The 17,610-nt window shown below is 39.5% G+C and overlaps 1 protein-coding gene across 4 annotated transcripts in view; it reads right to left on the minus strand.

Annotated features, from left to right (window-relative positions):
• The window catches only part of PCDH15 (protocadherin related 15), a 496,526-nt gene that overhangs the window by 176,418 nt on the left and 302,498 nt on the right, over positions 1 to 17,610 (minus strand). For all 4 annotated transcript variants that reach the window (XM_040975792.1, XM_040975791.1, XM_040975790.1 and 1 more), the window contains one exon: positions 9,990 to 10,118. In XM_040975792.1, the coding sequence (XP_040831726.1) occupies positions 9,990 to 10,118 (129 nt within the window). The remainder of the gene's footprint in view (positions 1 to 9,989; positions 10,119 to 17,610) is intronic.

The following is a 17,610-nucleotide window of genomic DNA, read 5'->3' on the forward strand; positions in this document are numbered from 1 at the left end:
AAATCATTTTAATTGACATGAAAACATGCTATTGCCTAAAGATTAGAACAATTATAATCTATCAAATTATGAGTCATAGAGTCTATATTTCAAGTTTTAAAAGCAAAATAATGTATATAAAGATCATTTAAACTTAAGGAGCAGAAAGCAATAAATGTGATTGATATAATAATTCCTTCGGGGACACAAGCTCACCATGAAAAATATTAAACAGAATAAAAAACAGGAAAACAAAAATTAATCACCACTTTGATGACTTTAAATTTTTAAATGACAAAAAATTAAGCAATGGGAAGCATATTTTGAAAATGATCTTAATGTCTATTTGCTTTATGTAACTGCTTGAAAGATGTCATTAAATACATTTTCATTTTTATCACAGTACACTGTAGAGTGACAAGTCTAACACAATTTTCTATCACCGCGATCAGATCATCACAATAACTCAATCATTGACCATCTCTGGTGTTACAACTGCCACCTATCTCTATCTTCTAGATTTATACTGTTGACAATGAATAAGCTTCATAAAATGTATATATGATGTTATCATACCTCTGACCTCTCAGGGTTCCCCAACGCCCTCTACAACATGATACAGGGCCAGCTTTTTGATGTGATACTGTCATTTCTATTATAATTACAATGTACAGAAATCTCATTTCTCTGCATCTATACTTATGCAATTAGCCTAGAAAGTTGTCTATCTATTCCAAATTCAGTTTTACCAGTGGCCACCCATTGGGAGGCAATTTAAGCACTACCTCTTTATCTGTGTGCCCTGCACATGTGCACATAATAGAACTTATCACACATGGTTTGCTTGGTATAGCAGAAATCCACAGTGCCACAGTGCCTGATGCACCTCCTTCACAGTGTTTTTACTGGCAAGAGGAACATTTTTGTATGTTTATTTAATTAAAGATTTATCTATTTTATGGGAAAAGTAGATTAAAAAAGAAGAGATATATAGAGAAGAAGATCGCCTGCCCACTGGCTCACTACCCAAGTGGTTGCAAAGGCTGAAGCAGAGCTGATATGAAGCCAGGAGCCTCATCCTGGTCTCCCACTTCAGAGCAGGGCCCCAGGCTCTGGGCTGTCCTCTACTGCTTTCCCAGGCAACAGCAGGGAGCTAGATGGGAAGTGGTGTAGCTGGGATTAAAATGGGTGCTCATATGGGATCCTAGTCCATGCAAGGCGAGAATTTAGCCACTGGAGCCATTGTCCAGGGCCCAGTTATTTAATTTTTTTAATGTAAAGTTACATAGAGAGATACAAACTGTGTGTGTGTGTGTGTGTGTGCGCGCTACCAAACTATAAAAAGTATACCTTGATATTTTGTGCCTGAGAATTTTCTTTTGAGAAATCACAATAAAACCTTTCATATCAGAGCTGTTACAGTAAGAGTAGAGCTTTCAGATGGGATTGTGAAATGGAATCAAGACCTTTGGTATCTGATATATGTGTCACACTGCAATGACTTCAACTCTTCCCTTGAGAGAAAGACCCTTAATACAGATGGAAAGAGAAGGATGCCTCATTCGCCTTCTGGAATTTGTGATGAGGATAATGACAATTGGTTTGATTATCACTGCATTCTTTTTTTTTTTTTTTTTTTTTTTTTTTTTTTTTTTTTTTTTTTTTTTTTTTTTTTTTTTTTTTTTTTGGTTTATTGTTCTTTTTTTTTTTTTTTTTTTTTTTTTTTTATTATTGTTGCTTACATTGTATTGTGTAGTACAGTTTCATAGGCGCTGGGGATTCCCCCCACCCCTCCCATACCCCTCCCCCCATGGTGGATTCCTCCACCTTGTTGCATAACCATAGTTCAAGTTCGGTTGAGATTCATTGCTTGCAGACACATGCCTAGCATAAAGTTCAGCGTCTTATTGTCCAGATAAGTTCAGTGGCCTCTTGGGGAGACCTTCTATGGTCTGAAAATAGGTCTAACAGAGTAAAGATCCAGTCAGTTAAAAGCCCCAACGAGGCCACAGTATCAATATACAACATTATGGAATTAATTGACATAGTATTGGGTAAACAATATGTTAAAAATAATGCAAGTTCCCTTCTTCGAAACATCTGGGTTGAGACAGTATCAATGACAGGTTCAAAAAAAAAAAAAAAAATAACAAACAACCAAACAAAAAATTACAGGTTAAATCAAGGCAAACATGTGGTATCTAATCTTTTGGGATTCGCTCATTTCCCTTAGCATTATAGTTTCCAGTTGTACCCATTTAGCCACAAAGAACTGCATTTTGTTTTTTTTAATAGCTGAGTAGTATTCCATGGAGTAGATGAACCAAAGCTTTCTTATCCAATCTTCTGCTGATGGGCATTTCGGTTGCTTCCATGTTTTTGCAATTACTGATTGTGCTGCAATGAACATAGGGATGCATGTTGGTTTGTCGTAAAACAGGTGTTTTGGATATATTCCTAGGAGTGCTATTGCTGGGTCATATGGTATGCAGATTTTGAGTTGTTTGAGTGTTCTCCAGACTGATTTCCATAAAGGCTGTACCAATTTGCAGCTCCACCAGCAGTGGAGTAGGGTTCCCTTTTCCCCGCATCCTCGCCAGCAAGCGTCGTTGGTGTTCTTGTTTATGTGGGCCAATCTTACTGGTGTTAGGTGGTACCTCATCGATGTTTTAATTTGGATTTCCCTTATTGCTAGGGAGCTGGAACATTTTTTCATATGTTTGTTTGCCATTTGGACTTGTTCCTTTGTGAAATGTTTGCCCATTTCCCGTGCCCATTTCTTGAGTGGCTTGTTTGTTTTGGTTTTTTGGTTGTTTTGAAGTTCTTTATATATCCTGGAAATTAGCCCCCTATCGCCTATATCGTGTGCAAAGATCTTCTCCCACTCTGTGGGTTGCTTTTTTACTTTGTTGATTGTTTCCCTTGCTGTACAGAAGCTTCTTAGTTTGATGAGGTCCCATTTGTTTATTCTGTTCTCAACTGCTATTGCTTTTGGTGTCCTTCTTAGAAAGTCGGGACCTACTCCTAGGTCTTGCAGGGTATTTCCTACATTTTCTTGCAAGAGTTTGAAGGTTTCTGGATGTAGGTTTAGGTCTTTTATCCATGTAGATTGGATCTTAGTGTATGGTGATAGATGTGGGTCTATTTTTTTGTTTCTACAGGCTATCAGCCAGTTGTCCCAACAACATTTACCAAAGAGGCCTTCCCACTTGCTTGAGCTGTCATTGGTCTTTTTGTCAAAGATTAATTGGCTGTATTTGTGTGGGTTCCCTTTTGGTGCTTCTATTCTATTCCATTGATCTTCCTTTCTGTCTTTGTGCCAGTACCAGGCTGTTTTGATAACCACTGCTCTATAGTATGTCCAGAGGTCCGGGATTGTGATTCCCCCTGCTGACTTCTTATTTTTCAGGATGGTTCTAGCTATTCGTGGTTTTTTGTGCTTCCAGATGAACTTTTGAATCATTGTATCCAGTTCCGTGAAGAATGTTTTGGGCAATTTGATTGGAATTGCATTGAAAATGTATATTGCTTGTGGTAGTATAGACATTTTAATGATATTGATTTTGCCTATCCAGGAGCACGGGATGTTATTCCATCTTTTGAGGTTTTGTTCAATTTCCTTTTTAAATAGTTTGTAGTTTTCTTCGAATAGGTCTCCTACGCTTTTGGTTAGATTTATTCCCAAATACTTCATACTTCTCTCTGCTATTTTGAATGGTATCCTGTTGGTTAGATCTTCTTCCATCTTGGTGTTATTTGCGTACACTATGGCTGTTGATTTTCGTTCGTTAATTTTGTACCCCGCCACTCTGCCAAACTCTCGTATAAGTTCTAGCAGTTTCTGTATTGAGTCTCCTGGTTTTTCTATGTATAGGATTATGTCATCTGCATATAGTGAAAGCTTGACTTCTTCGTTTCCTATACGTATGCCTTTGATTTCTTTTTCTTGTCTTATGGCCTCTGCAAGTACCTCTAGGACTATGTTGAATAGCAGTGGTGATAGCGGGCACCCTTGTCTTGTTCCAGATCTCAGTGGGAAGGGTTCTAGCTTTTCTCCATTCAGTATGATACTGGCGTTGGGTTTTTCATAAATTGCTTTGATTATGTTGTGGATTTTCCCATCTATGCCTACTTTGGCTAGAGTTTTTAGCATGAAGAGGTGTTGGATTTTGTCGAAAGCTTTTTCTGCATCTATTGAAACTATTATGTGGTTCTTGTTTTGCTGTTTTTGGATATGGTTTATAACATTTATGGATTTCCGAATGTTGAACCATCCCTGCATCCCAGGGATGAATCCTACTTGATCCGGATGAATGATCTGTCTGATGATTTTTTGAATTCTATTGGCTAGGATTTTGTTGAGAATTTTAGCATCAATGTTCATCAGAGAAATAGGTCTGTAGTTTTCCTTCTCTGATGGTTCTCTGTCCGGTTTTGGGATTAAGGTGATGTTGGCTTCATAGAATGAGTTTGGGAGGGTTGCTTCCTCCTCTATTGTTTTGAAGAGCTTGTAGAGGATTGGGGTTAGTTCTGTTCGGAATGTTTTGTAGAATTCTGTAGTGAAGCCGTCTGGGCCTGGGCTTTTTTTCGTTGGGAGATCCTTGATGACTGTTTCAATCTCTACCTCGGTTATGGGTTTATTTAATTCTGCAGTTGCCTCCGGACTGAGTTTTGGTAAGTGGTGGGAGTCCAAGAACTTTTCTATTTCTTGGTGGTCCTCAAATTTGTGGGAGTACAGTTCTTTGTAGTAATTTCTAATTATTTTCTTAATGATTGCAGTGTCTGTTGTTATGTTGCCTTTTTCATCTTTAATGCTATTAATTCTCACTTTCTCTTGTTTTTTTTTGGTCAATCGGGCCAGTGGAGTGTCTATTTTGTTTATTTTCTCAAAAAACCAACTTTTTGATTTGTTGATTTTATGTATAGTTTTTTTGATTTCTATTTGGTTTATCTCCTCCCTTGTTTTGATGATTTCTTGTTTCCTATTGTGCGTGGGACTCTTCTGCTGCTGTTTTTCCAGATCCTGGAGGTGTGAGGTTAGTTCCTGTATTTGGCGTCTTTCTTGGGCCTTGACATGCGCTCCGATTGCGATGAATCTACCTCGTAGCACTGCTTTGGCGGTGTCCCACAAGTTTTGGAATGTTGTATCAGAGTTTTCATTGGTTTCCATAAATTTTTTGATCTCATCTTTGATTTCTTCTCTGACCCAATGTTCGTTTAATAGCATATTGTTCAATTTCCAAGAGTGCGTATACTTCTTGGGGAGTTTTGAGTTGTTGATTTCCAGTTTCATCCCATGGTGGTCTGAGAGGGTACATGGTATGATACTAATGTTTTGGAAGTTGTTTAGATTCGCTTTATGTCCTATCATGTGGTCGATTCTGGAGAAGGTGCCATGCACCGCTGAGAAGAATGTATAGTCTGTGGCCTTAGGATAAAAAGTTCTATATATGTCTACTAAGTCCAGTTGTTCTATTGTTTGTGTGAGCTCTGTTGTTTCTTTGTTGAGTTTTTGTTTCGTAGACCGGTCCATTGTTGTTAGAGGTGTGTTGAGATCGCCTACAAGAATTGTGCGGGTGTCTATGTCTTCCCTTAAGTCTGTAAGTAATTGCTTTACGTAACTAGGTGCATTAAGATTCGGTGCATAAACATTAATGATGGTGATTGCTTCTTGATGGATCATTCCTTTCACCAGTATAAAATGGCCTTCCCTGTCTCTTTTGATGTTAGTTAGAATGAAATCTATCTCGTCTGAAATTAGGATAGCTACCCCAGCTTTTTTTTCTCGTCCATTAGCGTGAAATATCTTTTTCCATCCCTTCACTTTCAGTTTCTTTGCATCCTTTCTGGTTAGATGCGTTTCTTGTAGGCAACAGATGGTTGGGTCTTGTTTGATGATCCATTCTATTAATCTCTGTCTTTTGATTGGTGAATTTAGACCATTTGTGTTGAGAGTTAAAATTGAGAGGTTGCAATTTTGCCCTGCCATGTGTTTGTGTTGTGTATGTGTTGTTGCCTATGTAGTTGTCTTGTTTGTGCGGCCTTTAGTTTGGAGACCTTCTTATTTGCCAACTTTGTTTGTGATTTGCCTCCTTTTTGTCCGGGACTAGCGCATTTCTAAGGAGACTTTGCAGGGCTGGTTTTGTGTAGACATATTCTTCTAGTTTTTCTTTGCTATTGAAGTATCTGATTTCGTTCTCAAATACAAATGAGATCTTTGCTGGGTAGATTATTTTTGGTTGACAGTTGTTTTGTTTCAGGACTTGGAAGATCTTTGTCCATTCTCTCCTTGCTTGTAGGGTCTCTTCGGAGAAGTCAGCAGTAATTCTGATGGGTTTTCCCCTGTATGTGATCTTTTCTCTACTTCGTACTTGTCTCAGGATTCCTTCTTTGTCTTCATTGGAGTAGAACTTGAGCACCGTGTGTCTGGGTGAAGATCTCTTTGGATCATGTCTGTTGGGAGTTCTCTGTCCATCCTGTATGCGGGGTGGATTCGTGTTCCAAGTGTTTTGGAAGTTTTCCTGTATAATTTCATCAAGCACTGCTTGCATCCCAGATTCTCTTTCTACTCCCTCGGGGAGGCCGATGATCCGAATATTCAATTTTCTAAGGTAATCCTTCATCTCTTGCATCATTTTATTAGTTTTGCTGAGGTTTGTCTCTAGCTGTTTAATTCGCTGGGCACTTTCATTTTGTGTGTCTTCTGTTTCAGAGATCCTTTCCTCTGCCGCATTTATTCTGTTGATGAGGCTTTCAATTTTATTCTCTTGGGCATCCAGTTTGGTTTTGATTTGTTGTATTTCGGTGATTATGCGGTTCTGGTAGTCTTCCAGCTTTGTGTCCACGTCTCTGAGAAATTTTAGCATTATTTTCATCAATTCCTTTGCTGGTAACACGTCCATGTCTTCATCTCGCATCGCCGATATTGATAATGGCTTTTGGCCCATGTTTGGTGGGGTGCTGGCTCTTTCATCTGGAGCACAGCTCTTTCTAGTGGTTTTTCCCATTGCGTTGGTGTATTCTGGTAAGGCAAATGGACCCGTGTGTTGAGGGGCTGTCAGGTGCTTTCCTGTAGAGATTGGAGCCTGCAAGCGTGGTGTTGCCGGGCGTGGTAATTTTCAAGGCACCGTTGGTGCGTTCTCAGGGCCCGGGGCTGTAGAGCACCACCTTGGGGGCCCAGTGGATTCCAGGCACACTCTGGGCACCTCTTCTACAGGTGTGCCACCGCAGGGCGTGGAGGGATGGAGGCGCTCTCTGGGCGCGCCCCCTGCACGGGAATCCACAGGACGTAGAAGGTTTTATGTGCTTTCTCCCTGCGTTCTCCTTGTCAGGGACTGCAGGGTTTTTCAGAGCCCGCCTGGTGTGTCTCCCACACACAAGACTGTGGTTGAGGCACTTTCTGGGCGTGGCTCTTGTGCAGTGATTCCACCACTCGTGGTGTGTGTGTGGCTCCTCCTCACAGGACCGTAGAGGAGGTGTGACCCAGGCGCCCTGTTAAAATAACTTCTCAGCGGGATCGCACAGTGCCAGTGTGGCACAGGAGATTTCAGAGCTCTCCCGGTGTGTCGCCTACACTCAGGACTGCGGGGTGGGAGGCGAGGAATGGACAGTTCACACTATGGGAGTGGCATCTGCGTGTCAGGGACACACAGCGCTACACTTCCCAGTTCAGCACCCTCCTGACTCCTGCGCTACGGAGGCGGCTGCTGCAGGCGGGACCGCCTAGCCCAGCCCGGCGCGGCGCTCAGAGTCCTCCTGGTGCTGTCGCCCACCCACAGGGTTTCAGGGTGTCGGGGATTCCAGACTCCCACCAGCAGCCTCCGCGCGCTGAGATGCACTGGCCCACTTAGCGCAGGAAGATCTGAGGCGCTTTCCCGGGACCTTTTCAGCCACCAACACGCACCGCTGTTCCCAAGGCACAGACCTGACAGTTTCAGGTTGCGCCCCTTGTGTTCTCAGAGGCTGGAGCCTCAGCAGGGGGTGGGGAATGCGGAGGCTGCCACGTTAATCCCCAGCTCACCAAAGTCCGGCTGCTGCAGTCTGCTTCTGCTGTTGTTGAAGAATTCCGCCGGCGACGATCCCTCCGATTTCCCTGTCTCCAAGCTGGCCGCGTCTCCCGTCAGGCCGCTCTCAAAGGTGACTCAGCAGGTCTGGAGTGGGATGTCGGCTTCTCTACCTTTGCCCTGCTCCGTTCTCGTTGTTCTTCCGAGTTGTGTGGAACTTTTTGGCTCCACACTGTCCCAGGGAGTTTCACGGACCTCTCCCTACGGTTTCCTGCCGCTCCTCTTCGCTGCCTCTGCAGCACTCTAACCTTCTCTCACTGAACTCTCCCTCATAGCCTTTCTCCTACGTCGGCCATCTTCCCTTTATCACTGCATTCTTTATTGTCATATTTATAGTATGTATTATTATCCTAAATATTGCTATCCATTATTAAGGGAAAAAATAATAATCACAAGGGGTTAAGCATTTGGACTATCAGTCAAGAATCTTGCATCCTGTAGTGGGGAACCTGTGTTCAAATCTCAGTGCGAACTCCCATGATCAGCTTCCTTTCATTGCAGATCTGGGAAACAGCAGTGATGGCACCTTGGGAGATCTGGATTGAGTTTATGCTTCTAAGCTTGGCTTGGCCCAGCACCAGCTTTTGCAGGCATTTGAGTGAATCAATGGACGAGAGCTTATTATCTCTGTCTCTCCTCCCTCACCCACCTCTACCTTTCTTCTTTTTCATTTGCCTCTCTGCATCTCAATAAATAAATAAATAAATATATAAAAAATGAAGAAAGTCAAAATTTCAGAGTTTTTACTGGGCATTGTGGCACAGCATGTACAGCTACTATTTCTAATACATCCATCATGTTTGGAAATGCAGGTCAACTCCCAGCTGTTCTGTTTCTGACCGAGCTTCTTGGTAATGTCCCCAGGAAAGAAGTGTGTGATGGCTGTGTTTGGGAGATTATGGTGAAGTTCATGAGTTGGATTTCTCTTGGCAGTTGCAACCGGTTGGAGACTGAACCAAAGGATACAAAATCTCCCTCTCTATCTTTCTCCATCAAACTTTCAAACAAGCAAAAACAAAGCAAAAACCACAAATAAACAACTAAATATTATTTAAATATTTCAGGCCTTGATATGAAGTTCACAAGATCTCTTTGACAGATCTTAAAGAAATCTTCAACAAATGAGATGGTTATACTATAAGGTAGTTTTTCTCATTTAAAAAGGAGCACAATTGAAGAGCAGTATCTCAGAGCAGTATCAAGTCTTACGTAAAAGCTCGAGATTTCACAGAAAAGGAGTAAGACCTGAGGCTTACATTTGCAACCTGTAGTTGGTGCACTCCTCCTTCCTATAACATTCTTATCTGCAGAACACAAATCTCTAATTACAGCAGGTGATCCTGAACGTAACTTTCCTGCTAAGATTCCCTCACCCATGGTTTCTAGCTCATACGTAATATTAATGATCCATTACAGTTCAACTGAAGAAATGCTAACAGTGCTTTAAAAATAAAAAGATAAGTCATCAAAAGCACACGGGTAATATGAAAGCAGGCACCAGGACAGACAATATGCCTAGAAACAAAAATTTGGAGTGCAGGAAAAATGTGTGAAATAGTGGACACATTATATATGCTAAAGATATATTCACGTAAAGTTATTCACATATGTACTTATTTTGAGATTAAATACTTACATCCATATCTCTTGGCATGCCTAATTTTATTTTTCGTAAAACTGTTTTAATTTCAGAATACTAAAATATATGCAGGTAATAGGCAAGAAAGAATGGCTTAAATCAATCAAATTGCATAGTGATCAAAAAATATAAGTCAATATGTTGGATAAGTTTGACTCAAAATACAGATAGGATTTCTAAAAAACAATCTCAAAGTCATTGGCATGATCATTTTAATCGGTTTCTCTGGATGCATCAATTTCACACTAAAAATATGAACATTGTGAAATAGAAAGATGTGCATGAGGTTCTGTGAACGTCCCACTTACCCGTACTTGGCCCACAAAGGCATTGGCTTCTTCCTCTACCACAGACAGGTTTCTAGGCAGGTAGGGATCAAACACTGGGGCGTTATCATTGACGTCGGTCACCACCACGTTGACTGTGGCAGTGGAGGTCTTCAAGAAAACAGAAAGGAGAAAATATAAGAGCAGCTATTTTGGCTCTCAATTCAGTTAAGGGGTCATGCTACAATGAATTTAAATAGAAAATGTTTTATTACTACTACTCACTTTTTCTAGAAATAAACAAACAAAAACTAGTTTCTGATTTTCAAGTATCTCATAAAAACAGATGGGAAAACCTAATGATGCTATTAAAGGCCAAATATTCTTTTAAAAATTGTCAATTATGTACTGCAGGTTTAATTTTCAGAAAATTATTTTACCTTTAACTTGTTCACACTTCATGAATGGTAAATTCGTCTTTTTATACTCATGAACCCCTATAATTCTGAAACGTGGCAAGTCTAATTTTTACCAATTACATTTTTACTGTTTAAAGTCAAACTTGTACATTACAAAATCGCATGATGGATCAGATGGATTTTTCAGGTAAATTATCACTCTCAGAAAATAATGCCTCCTTTATTTCCTGGGTCTACATCTACACCAGGAGTCTGAGCATCACATACTGGTTGTGTAACAATGCGTCTAATGGAAACATAAGCAGGTAAGTCTAACAAGATCACCTAGAGAAAAGGCACATCCCTGGGCTGATGCAACCAGGACACATAACACAGGTCAATGACCTTCACACATTCAAGACAAAGCTTTATGAATGATTCAAATTGCTAATTGTTCCGCTAAGTAACGTAAAGATAAGGAACCTGGCCTCTTAGTAGCTCTTCCATAGTTGGGAAGATCAAACAATATGGGGAGAAAATAGAATGAAAAAACAAGCTTACTAACTTGGGAAATAAAAAATTCAATATGCTGGCATGGCTGTTGACAAAAGTAACTAAGGCTCTACTTGTGATATTCTTTTGCCACACAGAATGCCTGGTTTGAGTTTCAGATGCTCCACTTTGGATTTAGGCTACTGCTAAGGTGTGCTCTCAGATGCAGTGGGTGAGTGGATGACAGCTCAGGAGCTTAGGTCTCTGCCCCCAAGGACAGAGACCCAGATGGAGTTCCTGCTTCCGTGCTCTGGCCTGCTGCATCCTGCTGTGCTATAAACATTTAGGAGTGAACCAGAGAACAGAAAAACAATTTCTGTCTCTGTCTTTAAAATAATTTTTTTTAAAAAAATAGGTGTAGGAGGCAGCATGATAGCCTAGTGGCAAAATCCTCATCTTACATGCACAGAGATCCCATATGGGTGCCGGATTGTATTCCACTACTCCACTTCCTATCCTGCTCCCTGCTTGTAGCCTAGGAAAGCAGTCAAGGATGGTTCAAAGCCTTGGGTCCCTGCACCCATTTGGGAGACCAAGAAGAAGCTCCCGGCTCCTGGCTGTGGATCAACTTCAGCTGCCATTATGGCCACTTGGGCAGCGAATCAGTGGACAGAATACCTTTCTGTTTTTCCTTCTGTGTAAGTATGCTTTTTCCAATAAAGATAAATAAATCTTAAAAGATAATAAATTTTTAAAAAATCAATCCAGTATGTTCTGACTTTGTAACATACAAATGGAAGGTAAGAGAGATACATAGTATGAACTGGAGACAATTTCTTAAATTTTGTTTAAAAAAACACAATTTTGAAAGTGATTTAGAGTTAAAACACCAAAAACCTGAATAAAAAATTGTCACTGACAGTGACTGACTCTTCAGAAGTTTTCCAAGAAATCTGGTGCAGAGGCATCAGAAAATGGGTTTCCTTAGCAAAAGAAGAGCTTTTGTTTTCACCAAAATTATCTACTTTACAGGCATTCTGCAAAGGGACTTGATCGGGCTTCACACAAATTTAGAGCCAGCATTAAAATCCTGATAGAATTAAGCTGAGCTTTCTTCCATTTCTTTCCTGCTTTCCTGCTTTCCTTTTCTTTCTTTCTTTCTCGTTCTCTTTTTCTTTCCTTCCTTCCTTCCCTTCTTTTTTTCCCTCTTTTTCTTTTTCTTTTTCTCTTTGTTTAATAAGAGCCAAAGCAAAATTTTCCAGCAGTCTGATTTTAGCCTATCAATTTTTTCATATACAATGTCCAGCAGTTTTCAAAAATTTTTGCACACCAGGGTTCTCTTGGCTATTGAAAATAATTTATCTCTTTATCTACACAACACTTAACTATTTTTGGATTATCCTTAGAAAATTTATATAATACTACATACACAATTTGTAGATACTTTTCATATTTAAGGTTCAATATAGATGTTATTATTTAGTTATATAAAAAGGTGACCAGAACAGCATTTAATAGTCCAAACATGAAAAAAAAGCTACACAAAAGTCCATCAACTGTATATGCCGGTGTACATTGAGCTTTATGTATGCAGAGGACTAAAAAGCAACATCAAAGAAATATACTGCTATAGCAGACATACAAATGGATTTCAGGAATATAACATTGGGTGACAGAAGCAAAACTCCAAAGAGTATATATTCTATGATTCGATCTATTTGAGCCTCAAATAGCCATAATCTTTGCACGTTGACAGAAATCGGGATAAGCATCACCTTATCACTTGAAAAGGACTTAAATGAAGCCTTTCCGTCTAGCATTGAATCTCACTTAGTCATACTGTCTAATTTTTAGCTGGAACAAAAGGAACTTCTGAAAGAACTGTGTGCACCAGAGGACAAAAGAAATGATCACAAGCCAGAAACGCCTGTAACCTTGAACACCAAGCAGCAGATGGAGTCTCAGTGCACTCTCCTTCCTTCCTCCCTCTGGACACCAACATCAGGAGCAAGCTTCACTGGCCTTCATGCCATCTTTGCTGAGGTCAAACAGAAACTCCCATCCAGAAATGTTTCAACATGCCAAGTCTACACAGAAGATCAACACCCATCGTGACGACACATCACAAGCATATAGACACTGAGGATCGGCCACCTTCCTCCATCCCCCACACCTACAATGTATAAAAGCCCAGTGCTGTATACCCTGGGTGGTCATTTCCCACATGAGTCACCTGCCGTGTGGAAGCGGCCCTAGGCTGTCTTCCACCAGGGAGCAGTCCATTAGAAACTCTCTCTTCTCTCTCTCTCTTTTCCTACCACCTATCTCTCTACTACATTTTCTCTCCATGGCCATCTCCCTTGCTGAAATGAAAACCTGTGTAGCTTAATCATCTGGCATTTTTAGGTTTGTGGTGATAAAAGCTAACCGAAATGCTTTCAATATTCTGTACAATTCAGTTTCCTATTATTGTATTCTAAATTTTACTATCAAGCTTCACAAGGAATATTGGTTTTCAGGTTTTTGTTTTTCTCTGAGTTATTGATTTTGGCTCCAGGATAATGCTGGCCTACAGTAACTTTTTATTCATTTTCCTCTCTTCGGAGAACTTTGAAAAACCTTTGTTATGCTTTAGACGTTTAGAATGATTGCCTGGTAAAGCTAAATAGTTGACGGCTTTTCTTTGCTGGGAAATGTTTGTTTAATGTCTTCACAAGTTATAGGTCTTTTCAGCTATCCTGTTTGATTAATTCAGTGCTGGTAGGTTCTGTGTATCTAAGAATTTGTACATTTCATCTGGTTTACCAACTTTGTTGCCATGTATTTGCTCACAATACTCTCTTGTAATCTATTTGTTTCTGAAAATTTGACAGTAATATTCTCCACTTTCATTTATGGTTTTATTAGTTTGAGTCCCTTCTGTTTTTTTTTCCTAGATCATCCTGATAATGTTTCATAAACTCAATGGATATTTTGCAAGCAAAATCTGGTTTCATTGATTTTCTCCACTGTCTCTCTGACCTTTATCTTGTTTATTTCTGCCTTACTCATTACTTCTTCATTCCTTCCACTAACTGTATTTCATTTGTTCTTCAAATTCCATCAGCTGTAATTGTGGGTAGCTGATGTAAAATAGCAATATTTAATTTCCCCCCCAACACGGTCTTTTCTATGTTTGGAAACATTATTTTCATTTCCATTAACCACTGAGAGTAATATTATTTCTTTGATGAGTTCTTCCCTCATATATGGATGGTTTTCATAGTATGTTACTTCATGTGTCATAGACATGCATGTTTTTACCTTTCTGCTTACAGCTCATACTACTGATTTTAATGTCATCTTATTATGGTTAAGACAGTTTGTTTATATGCTATGTTATCTTTTTCATTCAACTGAGATTTAACTTTTAGCCTTCCAAATTCTGTCTTGGAAAATGTCCAATGTGCATGTGACAGGAAATTATATTCTGTTTAGAGAATATTCTGTATATGTCTATTAGAATGTGTTTGCTTACTATGTTGTTCAAATACTCTATTTTCATATAATTTAGTTTGAAGATTCTATACATTTTTGAGAAAGAGGTAGTAAAGTGCACAATTCTTATTGTTGAACTGAGTGACCTGAGTCACTATTTTACATTACAAATTTTGATGGTCAGTTCTTACAGCTTACTGATACATTACACTTGTGTTAATATATAGCATACTTCTTAGTCTCTGAGATGTTGGCATTTAAAGTTTATCATGTTTGCTATTGGTAAATTCAACACTGTTTTCATTGTTTACAGTTCTCACAATTCATCCCTTTCCATCTTTTAAAACATAATACGTTTTCTTCTTTCGATCTAAAGTATGTCTTTACCATACAGTTGAGTGATGTACTTTTATCCACATGACAGATTTCTACCTCTTATTGCATAGTTTAATACACTTACATTAAAACATTTTCTGATAAGGAAGAATATACTTTTGCCCTTTGGTCATGCTTTCATAATACCTGTTCAGTTTACCTTTTTTTTTTAATATTTTTACTGGAGAGGCATATATACAGAAAGAAGGAGATACAGAGAGAAGCCACAACAGTCAGAACTGAGCCAATCTGAAATCAGGAGCCAAGAGTCTCCTCCAGGTCTTCCATGTGGGTGCAGGGTCTCAAGGTTTTGGGCTGTTGACTGCTTTTCCAGGCCACAAGCAGGGAGTTGGATGGGAAGTGGAGCTGCTGGGATTAGAACCAGCGCCCATATGGGATCCTGGTGCGAGTAAGGTGAGGACCTTAGTCACTAGGTTACTGTGCCAGGCCCTCAGTGTTTTATACGCCAACTGCCACCAAATGCAAATGTTATTCTTCTTAATGGATCCCATAGTTGCCTAAAATTTGTGCACTTTTCTTTGCTTGTTCACTTTTGCTTAATCGCTTATCTTTAATCATTTTTATTTTTGTTTTAAGATGTAGTTTCTGTAATCCTAATTTTTTGTTTGTTGATTTTATAGTTAATTGTGTATTTCATAAATTATACTTCCAAGCCACTGATACACTGATTTTTTTCTCTTTAATTTTTTTAAGTCTTTAATTGCATTCTACTCACTATTCATTTTCCTGATTGTCTCCACATAGTCCTTCACTTCCTTCAGTTAACAGAAGCCAATTGTTTTAAAACAGATGCACCACTGGTGACAGCTTTGTGGGACCAGGAGGTAAGATGGACACCACCAACACTTGTATCCCATAGGGGTACAGGTTGGTGTTCCTGCTGCTCTACTTTCAATCCAGCTCCTTGCTAATGACCTCGGAAAGCAGTTAAAGATGGCCCATATCCATGGGCCACTACCCACATGGCAGCCCAGGAAGAGACTCCTGGGTACTTGCTTAGTTCTGCCCCACCCTTAGCCAGTACTGCTATTTTGGGAGTGACTAAGCAGATGGGAGATTTGTCTGTGTCACTTCCTTTGACTCTCTCTGTTCTTCTCTTATTCTGTAACAATGGCTTTCAAACAAATAATTGTTTAAAATAGAAATAAATACATTTTTAAACACACAACACAGAACCACATAAATAGAACACCATCAGGTTTCTTCTCTCTCCGGAAGCAGTTTTCTTTCTCCACCCTTTAAAATGGGCCATTCAATTCCGCATTTGTGTATCTTAAAATTTATCGTTGTTGAAAATTGGACATTCAGAATTCATTGTGTAGCAACTCCCCCACCCCCCCCGCCCCGCCAAAAATCAAGTTCTTCTGTCCTCAGTGTTTGATGATATTTTTGCTTGTTATTTTGTCCTTGGATTGTTATTCACCATCTCTTTATTGAGGATCAGCCTGAAATGTTAACTTAAGATTTATCTCCCAGAGTATATGCTTTAACCTTGTATTTCCCTCCATAGATGTGTTAGCTTTACACTGCATTTATTTTCAATATCTCTCTCCAAAAGTAAAGAAAATAAATTTAAAGAAAAAGAAAAATGCAAAAAGGGTATTGGCTCTTTAAGTTCCTTGGAAGTTGAGTGAGAGGGAGATAGGAAGAGACATGGAGAAAGGGGGGTATGTAGGGAGGCAGGGAAAGAAGGAGGGAAGGAGAAAGGGAGGGAGGGACGGAGGGAGGAGCAGAGGGAGGCAGGAAGGGAAAGAGAGGAGGATGGGAATCCAGAGCAAGTATGCTAAGGACTCTAATAATGGGAAACCATCAGGCCTTCCTTTGAAAAAACCAAGGATCCAATATCGCCATCAATTCATGTTCAGGCTGCTGTTCTTCCCATCTGGCCTGGGAAAGAAGTAGAGGATGGCCCAAAGCCTTGGGACCCTGCATCCACTTGGGAGACCTGGAAGAAGCTCTTGGCTTCTGGCCTCACATCTGCTCCTCTCCAGCCATGGAAGCCATTTGGGGAGAGAATCATGAGATGAAAAACCTTTCTGTCTCCTTATGTTTGTAAATCTGCCTTTCCATAAAAATAATTACATCTTCTAGAAAAATTAAAAACAAATAACGGAAATGCTCAAAACTATAATGGTCACTCTGTATTACGGGTACTGCATTCAGAAGCACCAGTCAATGACCACAGTATTATGTCCCTGTGTTTAGAGGACAGAGTTGTAATGTACTTTAGATTTTGCTTGCTTTGCATCAACTGCCCCGGGACACACATACAGATGGCTGATGTGGATGGAGGCAGGTGCATAGTCTGCCATATTAAGTGATGAAGTTGATTCTGATTAAGTGCAATTAATACCCAAAAACTCCCTTTAGACATGCAAGTCTTTAGAGTTACAGAATTGTTATACTAGAGTTTTCCAGTGCAGTTGTTGCTTAGAAGTGGAGACAGATTTTTGGGGGGCAGGGAGGTCTCTTCCCACTCTCCCATTTCTAGAATCCTCTTCAAGGTTCTCTCATTTATTGTTTATTATTATTTTAAAAAATTGATTTGGATATATACGCCTTGGTTTGTTTTTGCTTTAATTGGGTGGGCTTTTCTTACATTTGTCCTTGTAGGCAAAACTGTTTTTCAGTGATTTTTAATGAAATTATATACATCACTGTGTATTCAGATTTTAGATAAAGAAAGGAATTCAGGATCTCCAAATTTTTCAGTAGATTTAAATAACTACTGAAATATAATCATGATTTTAGCTGTACTCAAGTATGGGAATCTACATAGTATTTCACAATATTTTACATAAGTTTTAAATATATTACTTGAGATATTTAGCAAATACATTTCCTATTATTGTTGACAATACTGATGAATACAATAATTTGTTGATGAAAGTTGATTAGCA

This window comes from Ochotona curzoniae, unplaced genomic scaffold, assembly GCF_017591425.1.
Source record: "Ochotona curzoniae isolate NIBS_2020 unplaced genomic scaffold, NIBS_Ocur_1.0 contig_2692, whole genome shotgun sequence".
In the NCBI taxonomy this organism is placed as follows: Eukaryota; Metazoa; Chordata; class Mammalia; order Lagomorpha; family Ochotonidae; genus Ochotona; species Ochotona curzoniae.